We start from the raw sequence: 22998 nt of genomic DNA, 5'->3' as shown, positions 1-22998 counted from the left end.
TTTGCTTTGGTTGAATTTGAACCCATTGTAAACCTCCGCCCCTCCCAAAAATAAATTAGAAATCCTGGAATTTGACCAAAGGAAAATAAAGGACCCTTCATGCCTATTGGCAACTTCCCTATGTATAACTCTTGTGTATAAATCAAATCCAGCATAGTTCACTCACATACGCATGATTATGAGATCATTTCAATATGCATACTCTGAATCCAAAGGCCCAGTATTGGGATTCACTGAATCAGTGATATGACAATGGCTTACAATGGCATGGCTAATACGATGCACTCCAGATTTTGTTGTCATTCGCCCTTCGCCAGGTTCCTGTGTTTTAATGGAAGTTCTAGTCCACAGCACCTGGCAAGCATGTTGACTTACCCCCTGGTTTTAACTAACAATTGCTTAGTGCATTATCAAACCTACCATACTTAACTTCTCAAGGATGTTATAAGCTGGAACACATGCGTGTGTGCACACACCTTCATTCCAAGGTAGCTTACATGCTATTGAAATTATAAATGACTATAAAAATCAACAGTGAAACAGGATTTAACCGATTTAGTACATTCAGACCGAAGTAAAAGAACAATAGGCACATTGTGAGTGCTTTTCCAAAACCTAACCGAAAGGCTAGCGCAACAAATAAGTTAATATTAGTTGCCGAAAAGTTACCAGGCCCTGCAATCTCACAGAGGGCATTCAGCAGATATTGCATTGTTGCAGAAACAATGGAACAGTTTTGTATCAGAAAGTTTATCATTTTTTGCTTGCTTCAGGAATGTTAAGAAATGGTATATTCTGCATTTAGTTATAACATCCTATTGTGGGAACAGGGAACCTATGGTCCTCTAGTTGTTGTTGGATTCCAGCTCCCATCATCTCTGGTCATCAGCTTGCGCTGATGGGGGTTTGAAGCCCCAACAACACACAGACAACCACAGGTTCATCAACCCCGGTTTATAATTTTCTCCTAGCAGTTAAGAAGGAAGTGAGAGAGTCAGAAATCAAATGTATCAGGGAGCTTAGGTATATTAGTGCTGCCTATGACCTTTTGTGCCAGATTTGTTCCATCACAAGGGACCCCCCCCCCCAATTGCAAGCCTTTTCATTAAAAGCCTGCTTCTACTAACTGAAGCTAAAAACCATTCCTCTAGCCTCCTGGTATCCCCCATTTTTCTATTTGTAAAGAGCGATGCTGTGATAGATGGGGAACCACTTAAGGCAAGCGCCTTATGACCTCCTTAGAAATATTAGAGTAAGATGATGACCTGTGTCTGCTTCATGAACATTGCAAGGTCTCTTTTTAGGTCCATCACAGCCAGTGAGTGCCCTTAGATCCTTCAAAAATAGCCAGCGGAGAAGAAGATCACAGCGCTTAGCGACTGGTTCGTTGCCTCATGGTTCACTAGAAAAAGTTCCTTCTCCCTCTCCAGTCACTGATAGAAAAGTGTTCTCCATCAGTGCCCCAAATCAGCCGCCAGCATTACTGGAGGGTAATGTATTTCAGTCTAAAGTAAAGAACCAGAGAGAATCCAAGTGTTAAACGTAGGACCTTCACGAGACATGTCCTGCCAGACAAGAGCTTCTGGCTAATAGACGAGATCTGTGCCACGTTAGGTGTGTAACTCAGCAACCTCAAGGATCACGGTGCTTGTCTGTCGTTTAATATCCCGTTCTTTCTTTTATGTAGTTCCCAATGTTGCTCATGTCTCCCTTGAGAAGCGCGGACTCTGCCTCCCTCTTGACTTAAGCCGCAACTTGGATGTGTCGGCGCTGTTAACTGCGGAGGCTGCTTTCCGCAGTGACTACCCCATTAAAGAGAAGGAAGATAATCAGATGGTGTTGTGCCATTCTTCTAAAGCGGCGACTGATGGCAGAGTAGCCCCAGTGGCATCAGGTAAAACGTTTGTCAGCGGCTTTCAAGAGTGTATTAGGTCATGCAGAATGCTATAGGCCACTGCGTTTAGAACATTTCTGGATGTATATTGTTGTTCTTGTTTAGTCGTGTCCGACTCTTTGTGACCTGACCCCATGGACCAGAGCACGCCAGGCACTCCTGTCTTCCACTGCCTCCCACAATTTGGTCAAACTCATGTTAGTAGCTTCAATAACACTGTCCAACCATCTCACCCTCTGTTGTCCCCTTCTCCATGTGCCCTCCATCTTTCCCAACATCAGGGTCTTTTCCAGGGAGTTTTCTCTTCTCATGAGGTGGCCAAGGTATTGGAGCCTCAGCTTCATGATCTGTTCTTCCAGTGAGCACTCAGGGCTGATTTCCTTAAGAATGGATAGGTTTGATCTTCTTGCAGTCCATGGGACTCTCAAGAGTCTCCTCCAGCACCATAATTCAAAAGCATCAATTCTTTGGCGATCAGCCTTCTTTATGGTCCAGCTCTCACTTCCATACATCACTATTGAGAAAACTGTAGCTTTAACTAAACAAACCTTTGTTGGCAAGGTGATGTCTCTGCTTTTTAAGATGCTGTCTAGGTGTATATTAGAGTATGTGGTGGATTTTTTTGGAAAAAAAATTATTGGATTTTTCAAGTATAAGTTAAAGATTCCTCTGAATCTCTGTTCCTCCCACCCTCTCCCCTCCATAAGTCCCATTGTCAACCCTTTCAACTTCATATTATTCAGTAGTCCATATTTTATATTACTCCGTTGTCTCCACTATATTTGCTACACAACAAGTGTTATTGCAGTCCTGCTAACGTTTTCATCCGCTTACAGTGGTCTCCAAGATAAATTATAAATCTTTCCCATTCCTTATTAAAGTTTTGGTCTTCTTGGTTTCTGAGCTTCCCGGTCAGTTTTGCCATTTCAGCATAGTCCAACAGTTTAATTTGCCACTCTTCTCTGGTAGGGACTTAGTCTTCTTTCCATCTCTGGGCTAGCAACGTCCATGCAGCTGTCATTGCATATGTTTAGAGTATGTTAACTCATATAGGAAATACATTGTGTGAATGCAACGAGTGTGTGTTTCATTCAGGTACACTTATTTGTAAGGAGAGGTTGGTTGAATTCTCTTGTTTCAGTGCGTGGGTCCACTTTTCATGCCATATTGTGTATGAAAAGGACCCTGCTATTTGCTGTTTTAGTTATGGCCGTGTTTGGGCCACCCCTTGGGCCACTAAGCTGTGTATCCAACTAACTCATTGTGCACACCAAACGTCTCCTCCTTCTTCGCACCCCCTGCCCCAAATCTGTTCTGGCGGGTAGAGAGGGAGGGGAAGTTCAGTTGTGCTTGTAGAAGTCATTCCACTCGGGCAGTGATTTAGTCTGATTCCACCCACTGTAGTTAGCCATGGTTCTGCTTACACCTTCATTCAGCTATCTTCGGAAGCAACTATTTTGGTAACAGCTTCAATCTCTGATACTGCTCTGCGTGGTTGGTGGCAACCCAGCCACACCCAGTTTTCTGAAATGGGAGCATGATGATTTGCCAATGTATACAACATGAGACTGCAAATCAACTGTGCCGGTCTTTTCCAGAAGCAAAGCAATCCACGAAAACTGAAGTTTACTTCAGGAAACAAATAATTCTGGAGGAGGGGGGAGACAAGTGGAATGGGAGATTCCCATGGCACTTTCGCAAAAAATCTGGCTTAAAAAGATTGCTGACCCTTTATTTAAAAGTAAATCACATCTGTCTTCTCAGAGCTGTTCAGGCCTCACAGAATTCTTGGGATGCAAAGAATTAGGAAAAGATGCAGGAGGATAAGTTGGTTACTGTGCTGGCTTGGAGAATTCATCTCTTCTTTAATGTCAGGACCTCTCATCCTGTTCGCAACACCTTCTTTACTCTACCTTCTGTGCAAAACGTATTCAGATAATAATCTCTAGCAGCTTCTTTAGCCCAGAAGACCACACATGAAATGGATCATAGTCATACATGGAGGCCGCAGCTAATTTAGAAATGGAAATTTCAGAGTAACATAATTCAGTGCCCCTTTTCGTTAGTATGGCAAATGCTTTTTTAAAAATTTGTTTTACAACAGAATGTTTGTCGTGGGGGAGGAAGGAAAAGGAGAATGTTAGCCGCTTTGAGATTCCTTAAAGGGAGTGAAATGCGGGATATCAAATCCAAACTCTTCTTCTTCTCTTCTTCGTCCTCTGTCGTCCCCTTCTCCTTGTGCCCTCCATCTTTCCCAACATCAGGGTCTTTTCCAGGGAGTCTTCTCTTCTCATGAGGTGGCCAAAGTATTGGAGCCTCAGCTTCAGGATCTGTCCTTCTAGTGAGCACTCAGGGCTGATTTCCTTAAGAATGGATAGGTTTGATCTTCTTGCAGTCCATGGGACTCTTCAGAGTCTCCTCCAGCACCATAATTCAAAAGCATCAATTCTTCGGCGATCAGCCTTCTTTATGGTCCAACTCTCACTTCCATACATCACTACTCGGAAAACCAGAGCTTTTACTATACGGACCTTTGTTGGCAAGGTGATGTCTCTGCTTTTTAAGATGCTGTCTAGGTTTGTCATTGCTTTTCTCCCAAGAAGCAGACATCTTAATTTCGTGACTGCTGTCACCATCTGCAGTGATCATGGAGCCCAGGAAACTTTTCTTCTTCTTCTTCGATTCGTTTCCTTGTTTCTCATCCTCCGTTGTTTAATCTTTTCAGATCTAGCAGTATAAATGAACTAAAGCTTGGTCCCTAGTGCTTGCCACCAAGAGACTTAACACACTGTTGCCAGCAGTGTTCTTCTAAGCTTCTGTTTCCTTTCTTACATCCACAGGAATGCTGAAAACGGAGAGAAAAACGAAATTGGAAGACAGATGCTCGTCGCTGCTTGGTATGGACAAAAAAAACCACATTTTCAGCAAAAACAAAACAAAATTGTAGCTTGAGAGAGCAGGAATGTAGCCTGTCTGTGATATTATTATTATTATTATTATTATTATTATTATTATTATTATTATTATTATTATTTCCATCTGTTAACGCTTTTTAAGGGGTCACAGGACAAAGGAATGTACTTCTTCACACAGAACATAGTTAAACTATGGGATTTGCTCCCATAAGGCTGCCAGCTTAGATGGCTTTAAAAGGGGATTAAATAAATTTGTAGAAGTGGTGTAGATATATGTAACATAGCTCCATTGTTGAAGACAGCATGCCTCTCAGTACCAGCTGTTAGGAATTGCAGGCGAAGGGAGTGCTGTTGCAGTCAGGTCTTCCTTGTCTAGCTGCTCTCGTTCAAGCACAACTAACCTTGAACTATGACTGTAATTCTGAGTTAGAACTTGTCATTGTCATTAAATTTCATTGCCTCTGTAGATTATTTTTTTTTGGCAAAGCTCAGTTCTTGGTTCATCTCTAAAACTCCCTCTTCTTTGAAAATCGAAAACGTTTGGCCACTTCACCTGCAATCCTAAATACACTTACTAGTAAGCCCAGTATGTCTCCGTAGAGCTTGCCTCTGAGTAAACAGTCATAAGTACTGTTGTAAGCGAACAGTTCCACTCTCAGGTGGCTGGAAGCATGTGAGCTAATCTTGGAACAGGCTGCGTTTGTTTTACACTGATGCCTTTTGTTTAATAAAGATCCATTTGCAATGTAGGTAAAAAGAAGGAGAAGGATAAAGAAAGGAAGGAGAAGAAGGAGAAAGATCACAAGTCGAAACAGAAAAAGAAAAAAAAGAAAAAGAAGAAATCAAAGCAGCATGGTACAGTTTAGAATATAGTAAATCTAGCTAAAAACTTTGCCTGTTTTTCAGACTTTGCTCGCCAGTTTGATCTCCATGCATTATGAGCTTTAAGCATAAATTGCTCCAGTGTTGCTTCAGGATGTGTTTATTAGATCTGTTGAGATACTGCCCGATGACCAAATTGCTCTTTTGGCATCATGCCCCAGTGTCCTCATTCACCTACAATACTAAGCCAATCTATGGCCTAGCATGAAGGACAGGCAGGCTGGTGCCTATTTAGATCATTATAGCCATTTTGCTCCTTTGCCAGGTCCAGCTGCTTCTGTTTCTACCAGGACATTAGCCATGGTTTGGCTTAGTATTGCATGCAAGCTTGGGCTCATGCTTTCTTATTCTATAAACAAACCAGCAAATGGTAAGCCAATAACAAACCTTGGTTTTTGTTCATGGTTTGTTTGGCAAATTACAAAACCATTAATCACCAGAATGCCTATATTAAAGGTAAAGGGACCCCTGACCATTAGGTTCAGTCGTGGCCGACTCTGGGGTTATGGCGCTTATCTCGCTTTATTGGCCGAGGGAGCCGGCGTACAGCTTCCAGGTCATGTGGCCAGCATGACTAAGCCGCTTCTGGCGAACCAGAGCAGCACACGGAAACGCCGTTTACCTTCCCGCCAGAGTGGTACCTATTTATCTACTTGCACTTTGACGTGCTTTCGAACTGCTAGGTTGGCAGGAGCAGGGACTGAGCAAGGGGGATTCGAACCGCCGACCTTCTGATTGGCAAGCCCAAGGCTCTGTGGTTTAACCCACAGCGTCACCCGTGTCCCTAGGCCTATATTAAGCAAATCCAAGCAGTGTTCTAAAACCATGTGAATCTGCTTAAGGTAGCTATTTCCTGTTTGTTAGTTTTAGAAGCTATGTGCTTCTTCTTCTTCTTCTTTGGTGATCACTCATAGCCAAGTAAGATTGTCTTCCATAAACACGGTTTTAACAGTGAGTCTGTAAGTGACTGTGGAGGCCAGTTCTGGATCCACACGTCCTTCCACAGTGGGGACATTGGTTTCTGGGCGGGAGTTGATCATGGTGTGGATTTGCCAAGCGTGCCTTCCTCTTAGCACGTTTCTCCCTTGCGTCCTGAGTTCAAGTGTCTTCAAAGCCCATGACACCTTTGGTCAAGGCTGTTCTCCAACCGGAGCACTCGCAGGCCAGTGTTTCCCAATTGTCAGAGTTTATACTACATTTTTTTTTAGACTTGCCTTGACACAGTCTTTAAACCTCTTGTTGACTATGTGCATACAGTGCTAAAAGAAGTGACTTTTTAAGCAAGGGTGGTTTTTGTTTTTACCTTTTATATTTGGGGTGCGTGTGTGTGTTAGCAAAAACCATCTTGATGTAGGTAGACAGTGGTACCATGTGGTCGTGTTTTGTGATTACTTTGCAGATTATTCGGATTTTGACGATAGTTCTCTCGAGTACTTGGACAGGTGCTCCTCTCCATTCACTAGGTCTTCTGGGAGCTCGCTGACACTACGGAGCACAACCGTGGAGAAGAACACATCCTATCAGTACCCAAGGGCTATTCTGTCTGTCGACCTTAGTGGTGAAAGTAGGTTTCCTGTCTTGTATGTTGTTCTGCTTAAATCTTAATTTTGTTTTTCATCTAGAGAAATTGAGGAATTAACCAAATACGTTCTGATTTATCTATCAATTTTTTGTTTTTGCATTTCTGAAGAGTAATTTTTCTTTCTTTATAAAGGACTCTTCAAATGAGCCAAGTGCTTCATGTAGATTTCCCCCCTAAACCTAATAACAGCCCTCTAAAAGTAGTCTGTTCCTTGTTTCCCTAAGCCAGCCAAATGCCTCTGGAATCTTGCAAATAGGACATGTTTCAGATTGTCGTCTCCTGGTGTTTCTGCTCCAGCATCTCATAATTTCAGAGATTCTGCCTCTGAACACAAATGCTCAGCATAGCTAGTTTGCCCTTACATATTCTATAAACCTAATTGTTTTGCTTTGCTTATGTAGGAGGATAAACCGAACTCTTATCTAGATGTCTTCGCCACATCTTTTGGTAGTAGCTTGCCTGAGCTCATCCAATGAACTCATCAGCAAAGTTTGCTCATGCTTTTGGCTACTATTGTTAAAGAAATGCTTCCCTACAGCAATGCATACCCCTATTTTTCCTCTGTCGGTGCTCCCATCACACAGGTGGCAAATAGGGAGAAGGCTTTTTCAGTTTTGTTGCCTCCATATCTGGAATGCTCTCCCCAGGGAGGCTTACCCGGTGTTGAATATTACAAATTCTGGGCACTGGGTAAAGACTTCATTAAAAAATAAAATAAAATCCCAGTCCTTTCCATTTTGATTGCACTACTGCTTGTGGGTTTTTTTATTGGTGTTTTACTGTGCAATGATGTTTTATATTTCAGTTCCTGCTTTATAGTAAACTGAGTTGGAAGATCTCTGAACGAAAGCATGGGGGGTATTAAATCTTTTTAACCTGTAAAATAATAAGATTGATACTCTGGTTTTTGAAGTAGGCAGTTTTTGTGAGTACAGCATCATACCAATGTCCACCCAAAGAGGAAGTCTGAATGTCTGCTGTTCCAAATGCACACAATCTACCGTAATCCAATGCTACCCACTTGCCAAATTGTATTGTTTTCTGTAATGTTTTCAACTTTCAGACCTCTCTGATATGGAGTTTTTAGACGACTCTTCTACTGAGAGCTTGCTGCTGAGTGGCGATGAGTACAATCAGGACTTTGATTCAACCAATTTCGAAGAATCTCAGGATGAGGAGGATACTCTCAATGAAATTGTCAGGTGTATCTGTGAAATGGATGAGGAAAATGGGTTCATGATTCAGGTAAGGAGTCTGCTTGTGGTACAGTTTTCTATGGAATTTTTTTGCAGTTATTCAGAACTTTTCCCCCTTTGGGATATTAATTTTTTTTTAAAAAAAACCACCTTATAGAATGGTATGATTCAGGCTGGTTTGAATTAGCACTGTGCCTCCATTCAGTCTCTGTGGAGCTCCCCAGTGGAGATGGGGGAGATAATACATATTTTTAATTCTTACAATGGCACAGTTAATACTTTTTCTTCCGCCAGAGACCATTGTAAGAGTTCTGTCTCATGCAATTTATGGGGAATAGTTGGAGCTACCTTATACTGGAGTTGCTATTGGCCCTTCTAAGTCCAGGCAGTCTCCAGCCTGCAGTTTTCCTGAGGTCTGAGCAGGTTCTGAGAAATCAGATGTGAAATAAACATGAGCGAAAGACGGTCCTTGGTTCTCTCTATCGCTAACCATTATTTGTTTCAGTATTTATAAGTCATCTTTCTAGACAAGCTAGGGACGTGGGTGGCGCTGTGGGTTAAACCACAGAGCCTAGGATTTGCCGATCAGAAGGTCAGCGGTTCGAATCCCCACGACGGGGTGAGCTCCCGCTGCTCGGTCCCTGCTCCTGCCAACCTAGCAGTGAAAAAGCACATCAAAGTGCAAAGTAGATAAATACCCGCTCCGGCGGGAAGGTAAACGGCGTTTCCGTGCACTGCTCTGGTTTGCCAGAAGCGGCTTAGTCATGCTGGTCACATGACCCGGAAGCTGTACACTGGCTCCCTCGGCGAATAAAGTGAGATGAGCGCTGTAACCCCAGAGTCGGTCACGACTGGACCTGATGGTCAGGGGTCCCTTTACCTTTAGCTTTTTCTAGACAATGCATCCAGAGACTGGTGTCTTCTTAGATACTTTGAACCAAAGCTTCCAACAGCCATGACTGCTGCTTCTTCTTGTTGTTTTTGTTGTTGTTGTTGTTTTAACCAAGCGAGGGTTGGACCTGAATTTCCCTCTCATGTTATGATGCATTATTTCCTTTCTCTTTTAATCACCGCCACAGTGTGAAGAGTGCCTGTGTTGGCAGCACAGCGTGTGCATGGGATTGTTGGAAGACAGCATTCCAGAGCAATACATCTGCTACATTTGCAGGGACCCACCTGGTAGGAGCATTTCCAAGCCCCTGTAGTAGCTCTCACGACCGCCACTGCTCTTATTTCCCACACACTTAAGGGTGTGTTTCTGTAGCCAGCATTTGTGATGATATAGTCTAGGATCTGGCCTAGGCAGTCAGCAGAAATCCATGGTGCAGTTGTTGCTCTGACTTCTAGCACAGTTCTCCAACATGCTAGTTTCCCATCTACAGAGATATGTTTCGGTTGTTTTTTAAAGGGGAGATTTTTGTGATGTGGTCAGTAAATTCAAGGAAGCGTGACACTTTCTGCAGTTGTTTTCCTGGGTTTGTCTGCAGAGTTTTGTGGTCACTAACGTGTGGCCTTTCCTTGCCCTCCTGTCCCATCCTTGTGGAGGCCTAATGCTATATTCTACCCTTAAATGCATCTAAGGCAAGGGAGGGGTGGGGAGTTGGATCATATGGCTCCTGTCCAGGTTTGTTAATTGTCTTGCTTTAAAAGGATGAGGATCCTATGTCCTTTTAAAATGTGAGGTGTTTTTTTTGGGGGGGGTGTTATTGGGTTGTTTTTATTTTGATTATGTATTTTGTGGTTTTATATTTTGATTTTATTCTGTGAGCTGCCCTGAGATCTCCGGGTATAGGGCGGTATATAAATAATAATAATAATAATAATAATAATAATAATAATAATAATAATAATAGTGGCATCATGTGGCAGGTGGGTGTGGCTTGGCCAAATGGCCTGGTGGGCCAAATGAGCAGGCCTGACGGGCCAGATTAGGCCCTTGGGTCGGAGGCTCTCTACCCTTCCTCCAGGGCAATGCTTCCTCTCTCTTGCTCTATTTATGATTTATAATCCACTGTACAGCCAAAGGCTGCAGGCAGATTAATTTTTTTAAAAGTACGTCCCAATGAAAGAGAATAAAACGGATACAATTAAATAAAAAAATTCAATCTGTCTGCCATTTTAATTCTTCCCCTGGTGTTCCAAATCCTGAAGATGCTCAGGATCCAAATTTGGCAAATCACCACCCCTCAAAACAACCACAAATGGGGCTTCATGGTGCAGACCCAGGAACATCCCAAAGTTGCAAAACCAGGTGATTGGGCAGGCAGGCAAATCTCTTCTGTGATAGGAACCTACCCAAGTTATAGTAACAGCCCATAAGCCTTCCCGGCACCAATACTGGCATTCATTTGAGGGCCCCTTCACACATTTCTTCTCCCATTTATGAGTTTTAAACCTATATAGGCTTATGAATGTGTTTAGTTCGTCTGTTTATTAAACGGAGGGCATGGTTTCTCACTGCCTGTAACTGCAGCTGTGGTGGCACTTGTGCAAATGCACACCTGTGCATCCACCCTTCTGCATTATTCACCCTCCGATAGAAAACAAAAAGTTTCCACAGCGATAGCAAGAGAATAAGATCTGAATCCCTCGTTGTCTCTAGGTCAGAGATGGAGTGCCAAATATCTCTACGATAAAGATTGGTTGAATAACGGCCACATGTGTGGTCTGTCGTTTTTAAAAGAGAACTACTCTCATTTGAATGCCAAAAAGATTGTGTCGACGCACCACCTCCTGGCTGACGTGTATGGTGTTACGGAAATACTGCGCGGGCTGCAGCTGAAGATTGGGATACTAAAGTAAGCATGCTTTCTGGTATTGCATATTGCTTTTTAGGGATATGCTCTCTTTACCTTGGTAGAACAATATGACACTTAAAAATTGGGGTAGCTGCGTGGCAGGGATAGAATGGTTTCAGGGGAGCAGGGGCCAGTTTTTGTTTTTGTTTATAAATTTTATTTTCAATGCAAAATTACAACAAAAATTACAAACACTGAATCCAAAATAAAACTATACAAACAAGAAAGAAAAACAGAAAAAAGAAAAACATCTACAAATAAAGCCATATTTTCATTCTAATCTAGTCATTACATACATATACACATATTGACTTCCTTCCTTTGTTCTAAGACCTCAAAAATTTTACTCTTTCTAAATTGTTGTGTCTAATGTAGATTACTTCTACCTTTATACTTTTTACACCATTTTTCTTTTTCTTTAACCCTGTTAAGCATCATTAATTACATACCAATATGCTTACTCCAGAACAATGTTTTTTCATATACTCTTTAGCACATCCCCATTCTTTTAGTTACAGATAGGTAGCCGTGTTGGTCTGCCATAGTCAAAACAAAAAAAATTCCTTCCAGTAGCACCTTAAAGACCAACTAAGTTAGTTCTTGGTATGAGCTTTCGTGTGCATGCACACTTCTTCAGATTCTTCAGGTATCTGAAGAAGTGTGCATGCACATGAAAGCTCATACCAAGAACTAACTTAGTTGGTCTTTAAGGTGCTACTGGAAGGAATTTTCCCCATTCTTTTAATAATTTCTGGTCCGATTGTCCCCTTAAAAATGCTGTGAGTCTTGCCAGATTTATATACTCACAAAATTTAATTTGCCATTCTTTCATTGGAATTTTTCTCCCTTTCCAATTTTTTGCTATAAGCATCCTGGCAGCTGTCGTTGCATAAAGGAATACTTTCCTTTGATTGTCAGGAATATCGTTTGTGATTATACCTAAAAGGAATGCCTCCGGTTTTTTACTGAGGCCAGTTTTGATGTGGAGGAGCTCAGCTCTCCTACCATAGTTTCCCCTGATGGTTTCGACCAGCTGTTATCGCCGTTAGGTATTTGTTTAAGAAGAACAAAGTGCCGAGCTCCGTGCAACGCTCAGAGGTGACATGGTCCTGCCACGAGGAATTACAATGTGTTCCAATTTCAGTGTCACATTGTTCAGCTGTACCGTCTCTGGGTGCTCAAGTGAGCATGCCTGGTCGTTGCAGGACTTTGGTAATTTGTTTTGACAAGTTGCCCCCTGTGCCACCTCAGATTGAGTTCCAGAAAGACAAAAGGCCCTGCTTTGCATTCAGGCGTCGAACCAGACGTTTTCTGGTTCGCTGCCTCCATAAGTGGAGACAGAAGTGTTGACGTACAGAGATTTGAGCCAGTTCCCCCGCCGCCCCCACGTCAACTGACTTAATGTGTATCATGAGACAAACTTGGTTCCACTTGATGGACTTGTGAACACTGCAGACTTCACATGTCATGGAACTGCTTACCCAATCTCTTTCGTAAAAAATGTCAACACAGATCCCCTTTTCAGGCTGCTTAAATTGACTTGGTTTCTCTACCGCTTTGACCCCTTTATTTTTCTTTTTTCTCTCCCCAGGAACAAGCACCATCCTGACCTTCATTTGTGGGCTTGCACAGGTGTGCGGAAGGATCCAGACCAAATAACTCTTGGAGTGGAAAGAAGGGTATTGGCTGTGCCAGATACCCTTAACCCCCCTGAAAGGACGTATCATGGTCAAAACCATAGAGAGCCCCCTAGTTTACCCCAAAAGATGGAGGAAACGTACATTACGAGCGAGCACAGTTACCAAAAACCCCAGAGTTACAGTCAGGACTGCAAAATGATGGCCGATCCTATAAGCTCAGACGACGACACCAGCAGTTTTGAAGACGATCAGGAGCTTCCCTTAGAGGATAAAAACTGTTTACAATATTCATCTAAAGAAGATGGTTTCAGCCATCAGGTAAAACAACCCATTTGTTTGTGCAACCTTCCAGGAATTACAGTGCAATCTTAACCATGACTATTCAGAAGTAACTCAATGGGAATGGGGGCTTACTCCCAGGTAAGTGGGGTTAGGCGTGAAGGCAGAAGCAACAAAGAATCCCAGAGCACCTAAAGACTAAAAAAGTTATTGTTGCCTCTGATGGAAGTAGACCAGGCATAGGCAAACTCAGCCCTCCAGATGTTTTGGGACTACAACTCCCATCATCCCTAGCTAACAGGACCAGTGGTCAGGGATGATGGGAATTGTAGCCCCAAAACATCTGGAGGGCCGAGTTTGCCTATGCCTGAAGTAGACTCTGTTCCAGGTATCTTCAACCTTTTCAGATACAGGGCATCCTTTTAACCCAAACATGCATTTGGGGACCCATTTCTTAACCTTTTCCTATATATTTGTGTGCCTGTAGTCCTCTTGTTGCAACCTACCTTGGGTCAGGCCATGCCCCTCTAGTGCAGGGTTTCTCCAGCTGTTGTCGGACTACAACTCCCAAAATCCCTAGCTAGGAGGACCAGTGGTCAGGGATGATGGGAATTGTAGTCCAAAAACAGACAGAGACCCAACCTGCATTAGTGTATCCTGACCCACCAGTTTGAAGACAAGTGTCCTAGTCCACAAAAACGTGTGCTGTGTTTATTTTGGTTACTGCCTAAGCGCTACATAACTCCTAACTTGTTTTTTGCTGCGACAGGCTATCCTGGCTGCCCTTCTGGCAATTTTTATGAAGGCAAAATTAGCTTCAGATATCAGAGGAGAAAAGTCTTCAGCCTAGAGAAAAGAGGGTGTGGGCAAAGGAGCATGCTGACAGTTTTACAGTATTGAAAAGTTTCTTGGAAAGAGCAGCTGGAATGATGGGTCAATGCTGTCCATCATTCCAGCATTGGACAGAAGGACAGAATTTGAATTGGGAAGTTTTATGCTTGTTCATCACATGCTGAAGACGCCTTTCTTTACCTACCTTGGCCTTTGACACCTGAAATGCATAGTTTTAGGACCATCTCTGTTATTTTGGTTACAGATAGGTAGCCGTGTTGGTCTGCCATAGTCAAAACAAAAAAATTCCTTCCAGTAGCACCTTAAAGACCAACTAAGTTAGTTCTTGGTATGAGCTTTCATGTGCATGCACACTTCTTTAGATACACTGAAACAGAAGTGTATCTTCTGTTTCAGTGTATCTGAAGAACTTCTGTTTCAGTGTATCTGAAGAAGTGTGCATGCACACAAAAGCTCATACCAAGAACTAACTTAGTTGGTCTTTAAGGTGCTACTGGAAGGAATTTTTTTGTTCTGTTATTTTGATTGCATTTGCTTTTAAACTGATTTTTATTTTGCTTTTTAAGATTGCTGTATCCCATCCCTGGGACCTTTTGGTGAGGGGCGGGTCAGAAGTTGAATTAACGATCACTGTAACAGTGATAACAATAGATAACGCTACAGAGATAAATTTTGGCTGGACGCACCAGAAAGCATTTCCTTGTCTATAGAAGCAGTTCAAGCCAAAGGAGTCACAGCCACATCTCCCTACCGCTTGCTCCCTTTGTGTCCCTCTCCCACTGCAGGTTGCCTCCATGACTTAACACATAAAACTACATTATCCAGACCTGTTTCCTATTCACAATATGCCTCCCCACCCCCCATCCACTCAAGTAAGAGGAGTGAAACTCATTTCAAAATTTCTCTTCTGTTACTCGACAGTTACATTTCCAGCTTGGCATTTTAGGAACTCATGCTCAGTGTTTTGTTGTTTGTTTGTTTGTAGGCAGCAGTGGTAAAAATATCATGATTTTTTTCTTTTCCTAAAATATGTAGTTTCCACTTCCTTTCCTGCATTTTATTTCTCTTCCTGCTAAAACTTGCCCGGTTCACAGTCAGTTCCACAGTTGCTCGGTCTTCTGTTTCAGCTTTTTTGCAAATCCATAGCGGTTTTTCAGCTGATGCTCTCCCCATAGCCCATGTGTGCAAGGACTGCCTCCCAAGCTCCAGTTTCCTGCCCGTCCGCCCAGTTGAAGGAGTACTAATGATGGTGTTGTTGTTTAATCGTGTCCGACTCTTCGTGAGCCCATGGACCAGAGCACGCCAGGCACTCCTGTCTTCCACTGCCTCCCGCAGTTTGGTCAAACTCATGTTCGTAGCTTCGAGAACACTGTCCAACCATCTCGTCCTCTGTCGTCCCCTTCTCCTTGTGCCCTCCATCTTTCCCAACATCAGGGTCTTTTCCAGGGAGGCTTCTTTTCTCATGAGGTGGCCAAAGTATTGGAGCCTCAGCTTCAGGACCTGTCCTTCCAGTGAGCACTCAGGGCTAATTTCCTTAAGAATGGATGCGTTTGATCTTCTTGCAGTCCATGGGACTCTCAAGTCTCCTCCAGCACCATAATTCAAAAGCATCAATTCTTCGGCGATCAGCCTTCTTTATGGTCCAGCTCTCACTTCCATACATCACTACTGGGAAAACCATAGCTTTAACTATACGGACCTTTGTTGGCAAGGTGATGTCTCTGCTTTTTAAAATGCTGTCTAGGTTTGCCATCGCCTTTCTCCCAAGGATCAGGCGTCTTTTAATTTCGTGACTGCTGTCACCATCTGCAGTGATCATGGAGCCCAAGAAAGTAAAATCTCTCACTGCCTCCATTTCTTCCCCTTCTATTTACCAGGAGGTGATGGGACCAGTGGCCATGATCTTCATTTTTTTTTTGATGCTGAGCTTCAGACCATATTTTGCGCTCTCCTCTTTCACCCTCATTAAAAGGTTCTTTAATTCCTCCTCACTTTCTGCCATCAAAGTTGTGTCATCTGCATATCTGAGGTTGTTGATATTTCTTCCGGCGATCTTAATTCCGGCTTGGGATTCATCCAGCCCAGCCTTTCGCATGATGAATTCTGCATATAAGTTAAATAAGCAGGGAGACAATATACAGCCTTGCCGTACTCCTTTCCCAATTTTGAACCAATCAGTTGTTCCATATGATGGTGTAATGTGTACTTAATCTATAACGCACCGTTGGGGTTACTAGCGACCTTTGCATTTGTGGTCATCTGCTATAGAGCCCTGTTCTGTGTGTGCTTGGTAGGTTGAGAGCGAACAACAGCTGAACCTTGACGTTCTACCTAGCACTTTTAATTTTCATTGTACTTCACCTGCTGCCTTGAATCAACAAAACCTGAAACTTGTTTATCTTTTTCTGTAACTGATCAACAGTGCATGGAGAGCTGTGTTGAGCGCAAATATTTTTCTACACATATTACACCGCACAGATCATCCTCTAGAATAAAATAGCTTACTAGGGAAATGCTGAAGTCGCCCTTTGGGGTGCCTCAGGGTCAATTTTTATGGTAGCCCAAATCTCAGTTGTACGGGTGTATGTATATATCTCAATTTTAATTCATGAGCTATTGCTGCAATCTGCTCTGGTTGTATATTTTATTCTTCTGAATGCTGTTTTTATTGTGTTATGCGAGCTGGTTTTTGACCGTAATAAATTATCTATCTACACATATTACAGTTATGTACCAGATGCACATAGCAGCACATGGACTGTACAGGAAATAATAATTATTATATTTGTACCTCACCCATCTGAATGGGTTGTCCTAGCCCTTCTGGGCAGCTTCCAGGAAATACAAGAACACAATAAAACATCAAGTATTGAAAACTTTCCTAGACAGGGCTGCATTCAGATGGCTTCTAAAAGTTGTATAGCTGTTCAACTCCTTGACATATGACTAGAGGGCATTCCACAGGGAGGGCGCCACTGCCGAGAAGGCCCTCTGCCTGGTTCCCTGTAACCTCACTTCTCGCAGGGAGGGAACTGCCAGAAGGCCCTTGGCGCTGGACCTCAGTGTCTGGGCTGAATGATGGGGGTGGAGACACTCCTTCAGGTATACTGGGCCGAGGCCGTTTAGGGCTTTAAAGGTCAGCACCAACACTTTGAATTTATGTTGTTGTTGTTTAGTCCTTTAGTTGTGTCCAACTCTTCGTGACCCCAGGGACCAGAGCACGCCAGGCACTCCTGTCTTCCACTGCCTCCCGCAGTTTGGTCAAACTCATGCTGGTAGCTTCGAGAACACTGTCCAACCATCTCGTCCTCTGTCGTCCCCTTCTCTTATAGTACCACACAAACTCCCTTTGAAATGTGCAAAACTTAAATGTTAGTTGCTAGCCTCCTTCTCTTTCTTTCTTTCTTTCTTTCTTTCTTTCTTTCTTTCTTTCTTTCTTTCTTTCTTCTCTCACCAAAATATCCATCTCTGACAAACAAACACTGGAAGTCTGTGCAGACTCCTCATTGCCTTGTGAAATTTTTACCATAGATAGCTGGGCCGTTCCTTACAAATATGAGGTCTAGAAGTATGCCACTTAAATAATAATAATAATAACAACAACAACAACAACAACAACAACAACAATAATAATAATAAGCTGCTAGCCAGAGCTAACTCTTTAAGGTCCTGTTGATTTCACTGGGAAAATTCAAGCATGTGATTAACTCTCACCAGAACTTTGAAAATCAGAGGTGCCCATAATCCATTTGCTGGATTGTGTCTTACATTTTTACTACCAGCATATTTCGCTGGACAACTTCAAGTGCATATTAACGAGGATATGATTTATAGTGTGTAGTGCTGCTTTACAGCCATTATTATAAGTTGTATTAACCTATACGGTAGTTGTATAGTCCTCAACAAATCACCTCCAATGCTCTCTTGTTATGCTGTGTCATTTAAGAGCAGTGGTTTTGTTTAATCTCACTCTTCAGATACTGGGAAGCATCTTCAATCAGGCTGTATCTGTGGGTAGGTGTGGTGTAGAGACAGCCTTAAATTGTGACTATGCAGTTTGCTAATTCCTCTCTCCCTCCCTCCCTCCCTCCCTCCCTCCCTCTCTCTCTCTCTCTCTCTCTCTCTCTCCACCACCCAATCTTTGTTTTGTGGATATCAAACAGAGGCATTTGGCTGAAGGGAACACTGTGTTTGTATTTAATGAAAAAAGAGGAGCCGAAGAACATGTGGACTCCCATCTTCAGTGGCAGCTAAACCTCCTCACCCACATAGAGAACGTACAGAACGAAGTTGCTAGCAGAATGGACCTTATCGAAAAGGAAGTGGATGGTAACTATCTTAAAGCAATAAGCGCATATATTGAAATTTGGAACCTGCCCCATCCCAAAGTTTCTGGAATGGTAACATGAAACTGGTGCGTAATGTGCAATGCAAGGTTCACAATCATCACTTTTTGAGCAAGCCTCTTATAATATTGTTAATAATAATAATAATAATAATAATAATAATAATAATAATACAGTGTTGCCCCGCAAGACGAACGCCTCACAAGACGGAAAACCCGCTAGACGAAAGGGTTTTCCGTTTTGGAGGTGCTTCGCAAAACGAATTTCCTATGGGCTTGCTTCGCAAGACGAAAATGTCTTGTGAGTTCCTGCGGGGTTTTTTTCCTTTCCCCCCCTTTTCCCCAAGCCGTTAAGCCGCTTAACAGCTGATCCGCTAAGCCGCTTATCAGCTGATCCACTAAGCCCCTAATAGCGCTAATCCGCTAAGCTGCTAATGGGCTTGCTTCGCAAGACGAAAAAACTGCAAGACAAAGAGACTCGCGGAACGGATTCTTTTCGTCTTGCGAGGCACCACTATAATAATAATAATAATAATAATAATAATAATAATAATAATAATAATAATAATAATTTATACCCCTCCCATCTGACTGGGCTTCCCCAGCCACTCTGGGTGGCTCTCAACAGAATAATAATAATAATAATAAAGCAGTAAAACATCAAACATTAAAACTTCCCTAAACAGGGCTGCCTTCAGATGTCTTCTAAAAGTCAGATAGATGTTTATTTCCTTGACATCTGATGGAAGGGTGTTCCACAGGGCGGGTGCCACTACTGAAAGGCCCTGTGCCTGGTTCCCTGTTTCCTGTAGCTTCACTTCTTCTAGTGAGGGAACTGCCAGAAGGCCCTTGGAGCTGGACCTCAGCATCCGGGTTGAACGATGGGATGTATTCAGTTTGGTTGACAGCTGTAGGAATCATGGAATTCTAGAACTGTAGAGTTGGAAGGGACCCTGAGGATCATCTAGTCCAACCCCCTGCAATGCAGGAATATGCAGCTGTCCCTTACAGGAATCGAACCTGCAACCTTGGCATTATCAGCGCCATGCTCTAACCAACCGAGAATAGCTGAATGCCCTGTGTTTGTCCATTTGCGATCTGTTCAGATTAAATGACACAATACAGTTAGTTGAAACCAGAAGTGGGTGCTTCCTATCTCCCCACAGCTGTCCCAGAGCGGAAAAGGGATAAGGCTTATTCGCAGAAAGCTGAGAAGCTTGGATGCTCCTCGGTTTAGTGCGACTCCAGAACCAGGCCTAAATATTGCCGCATCTTGCTATCCCTAACTGTGCTTGTATCCCTTTTGTCTGTGCAGTTTTAGAAAGCTGGCTTGACTTCACCGGGGAATTGGAGCCGCCGGACCCCCTTGCACGGCTGCCTCAGCTCAAGCGCCGGATCAAGCAGCTCATATCTGACATGGGGAAAGTCCAGCAAATAGCAACCTTTTGTTCCGTATGACAAAGCGGAAGCTGAAAGGAATACGCAGATAGGCTCTTAACAATGGATTTCTTTGCACTTCTTCGCGAGACTGACGAAGGGGTGAAATACGAAAATAAAAAGACGCTTGAACACTATTCCTTTGTTCTGTGCTGGATGTCCCGTTATCCCGAAGGTCTTGAGAAAAGGGGGAAGAGGAGGAAAGCATCGAGGAAGGGGCACACAATATGGCCTGCCAGGATGTTCCCACAGGCCATGTCGGGGAAATCTTCAGGCTGGTGTTTCCTTAAGGGGGAAAAAAATTAAGAAGCTGTGTTGGAGAAGGAATGAAAGCGCAATGTTTTCTTTCAGTGTGATAGTAGAGAAAGATTTGCACCCCCTGGTATCTTGAAGGATAGGTAAAATGGAGCCAATGCCTGTTTTTCCTGGTGCAACAAATATTACCCAGGAAAATGAAAAATACTAGCTTCCCTTTTTTAAAAAGAAAAAAAGAGAGACTGTTTTCTGTGGTGGCCTCTAATATTATTTTTTAAAACTAAACCTTCCTTGCGGGGATCTTGCGCTCCTTGTTAGAAACAGGTATGGGGAGGGTAATTGTCAGAAGTGCCAAATAAAGTTTTCGGAAACCACTGAAATGGGAGGATGAGAGTCGTCTGCCGTGTGTTGCTCCCTTTTCCTCTTCCCCTGCTCCCCTAGCAGAGTCCTCCATAATGCCAGCCAGCAAACCATCCAATATTGTACTTAAATCATATTTGCGTTTAGCTGCAACAGTATTCAGGGCTACAGTGCATTTTTTTAAAGAACTTTTTTTCTCCTGGACGACAGCTTAGCATTAGCTCTCTGAACTACTGTTGCTCCTCAGCTGGATTGAGGAATGACCAGAGCATTCAGAATGCCAGCGGATGGGCTGTGAAATCGGGCCGTTTCCCGTGTTAACATGTTTTTAGATTTTGGGCAGCATCCAAGCAATGTGTCCCGCCAGTGCAAGAATTTCCATTTCTTGCAGCAAGACTTGCACCTGCCTCCTCTCCCCTGCATCGTCCCCAAATCTGCTCTGAAGGGTTGGGAATCCCTAGAACAGATTTGGAGGGGTGTGGTGAGAAGTGGGGGAGGCCTGCAGAAATCTTCACGCCGATGGGACCATGACTTGGTGCTGTTTTTGCAGACAACCCTTTGGGGGTCGGGAACAGCACAGAATGGAATTGCAACATCTGCGCAGGTGTCTCCTGATGGGATTCACTTGTGTTGCATGCCAAGGAGCTTGGAATGGGTCAGCTTGCACCGTTGTCATTTTTTTCCAAATAAACATTTCCCACGCTTATTTTAACCCTGGAGCAGGGGTCGGCAACCTAAGGCCCGTGGGGGTCATTTAACCGCCGCTCGCTCAGTTGGCTCCCATGCGCCGCACTAAACCAGCGCAGAGCAGAGCGGGGACCGCCTTCCTCCATGCTATCTGGCTTCCCATTGGCTGCAGGAAGCTCCTGCAGCCAATGGGAAGCTGCGCATGCCTCCTGTGCGCCGGAAGGATGCCGGAAATAACATTTGCGCGTGCATGCACACTCCAGCCCACTGCGGCATCTGCGGGACTGTGAACCAGCCCATGCCACAAAAACTTAGCCAACCCCTGCCCTGGAGTGACTTGCAGGATCACCCCCTATGAATCAAAATCTGAGTGTTGGTAGCTGCCCTTGTAGAGCGGATATGGCGAAAAACCTATTACTTGTACTGAGCGCCTCTAATGGAGGACAACTTCGCTATCTGTTAGGGACGCTTAATTATGAGTTTGCAAAGCATTGTGAAACCAAAGTCAACCTAGTTGCTGTGCGGTTTTTCTTTTTCTTTTTATTGTTTCTGCACCGAGTCCAGAGCCTTCACTTCTGTTCATCTGCAATTTTGCTGCACCCTCTGCTATAATACACCTTTTATTATGTGTATATGTCTCTCTGTGTGTTGGTGTGATATGCACATACAGGCGCTCATATACATAATACAATCTAGAGACATATTTATATTGACAAGTCTAGTTTTATTGCAATAGACTTAAGACCTTGGTGACAAAATACTTAAAAGGTTGCCTTTTAACACGAGTTTCTAAAAGAGAGAAAGAGATGAAGAAGATGAAAATAATGTATGTACAGGTTTTGAAATTTGTAAAAAAGAAAGAAAAGAAAATGAAATGCAAAATTTTAAAATATTGACTGTTCAGAAGAGGTTGTGTAACTAACGGCAGCACGATACTTGAACTCTTTACGCCTCCCTTGCAATTTCAGTGCTGGTGATATGTATAAAAGCATACGAGAACTGTATGACAGGCCATAAACTTGAAGTTCCCCCGGGATAAGAGTACAAGCCACTGTACATTTTTTTAAAAAAAATGTATTTAAATTTGCAGATACACTGTTCTATATGTAAGGTACTGTATGTAAAGCTGTTTATTAAAATATTCTGCATACTCTGCATCCTTTCACTCTTCACGGCCTGCTTAACATTTTATTTTCAATTTACAGATCATCAGATTTGCGAAAGCCTTTCAGGAGGTTGAGAAATGTGCAGTTCGTGTGACAATTGCAATTTGCAGCACGGAATTGCCTTATGATGAGTCAGGCTAATGCTCTGTCTAGCCCAGTCATTTGACCTGCTTGATGGCAGATGGCTGGCAGCACTCAGCTGACCATGAGCCATGTTGCCGCGTACTAGGAAGGGGTGGGAAAAGGTCATTGTGGTGCAAACACGTCAGATTGGCTCCACCAGTGTACTTCTGAGTTGCCTTGAAGCCATGGAGTGACCTCCCTGCCAAGGTTTACAGAAATTCCTCCCTTGGATTTTAAAATCCATATACGGTGGTACCTCGGGTTACAGACGCTTCAGGTTACAGACTCCGCTAACCCAGAAATAGTACCTCGGGTTAAGAACTTTGCTTCAGAATGAGAACAGAAATCGTGCTCCGGCAGCGCAGCGGCAACGGGAGGCCCCATTAGCTAAAGTGGTGCTTCAGGTTAAGAACAGTTTCAGGTTAAGAACTCTTGGATATCGATCTGCCGTGACACCTGATTACTTTATGATCGTCAATCAGCAGTTTATAACGGGTCCGGCACACTTCTTCAAAGCTGCGCCACTGTTGCTCCCTTCAGGTCACGGCTTAGCAGAGTAGAACACACAGCGGTGTAAAGCAGACTTT

General features: G+C 43.3%; 1 protein-coding gene across 4 annotated transcripts in view; it reads left to right on the top strand.

The window, feature by feature from the left end:
• PHF20L1 (PHD finger protein 20 like 1) overlaps positions 1-22279 on the top strand; it is a 59860-nt gene extending 37581 nt beyond the window's left edge. For 2 of the 4 annotated variants that reach the window (XM_081918715.1, XM_081918716.1), the window contains 11 exons: positions 1305-1382; positions 1688-1894; positions 4735-4791; positions 5560-5664; positions 7091-7255; positions 8337-8518; positions 9549-9648; positions 11072-11267; positions 12859-13225; positions 18202-18367; positions 19699-22279. In XM_081918715.1, the coding sequence (XP_081774841.1) occupies positions 1305-1382; positions 1688-1894; positions 4735-4791; positions 5560-5664; positions 7091-7255; positions 8337-8518; positions 9549-9648; positions 11072-11267; positions 12859-13225; positions 18202-18367; positions 19699-19841 (1766 nt within the window). In that variant the 3' untranslated portion in view covers positions 19842-22279. Of the gene's footprint in view, positions 1-1304; positions 1491-1687; positions 1895-4734; positions 4792-5559; positions 5665-7090; positions 7256-8336; positions 8519-9548; positions 9649-11071; positions 11268-12858; positions 13226-18201; positions 18368-19698 lie in introns of all 4 variants that reach the window. The other 2 variants (XM_081918719.1, XM_081918717.1) reach the window with 2 other exon arrangements.
• Positions 22280-22998: the final 719 nt, after the last annotated feature.

This window comes from Podarcis melisellensis (genome assembly GCF_964234715.1).
Source record: "Podarcis melisellensis genome assembly, chromosome: 7".
Taxonomy (NCBI): Eukaryota; Metazoa; Chordata; class Lepidosauria; order Squamata; family Lacertidae; genus Podarcis; species Podarcis melisellensis.
Note: the sequence above shows the minus strand (reverse complement) of the source record. Positions and strands in the feature narration are given on the sequence as shown.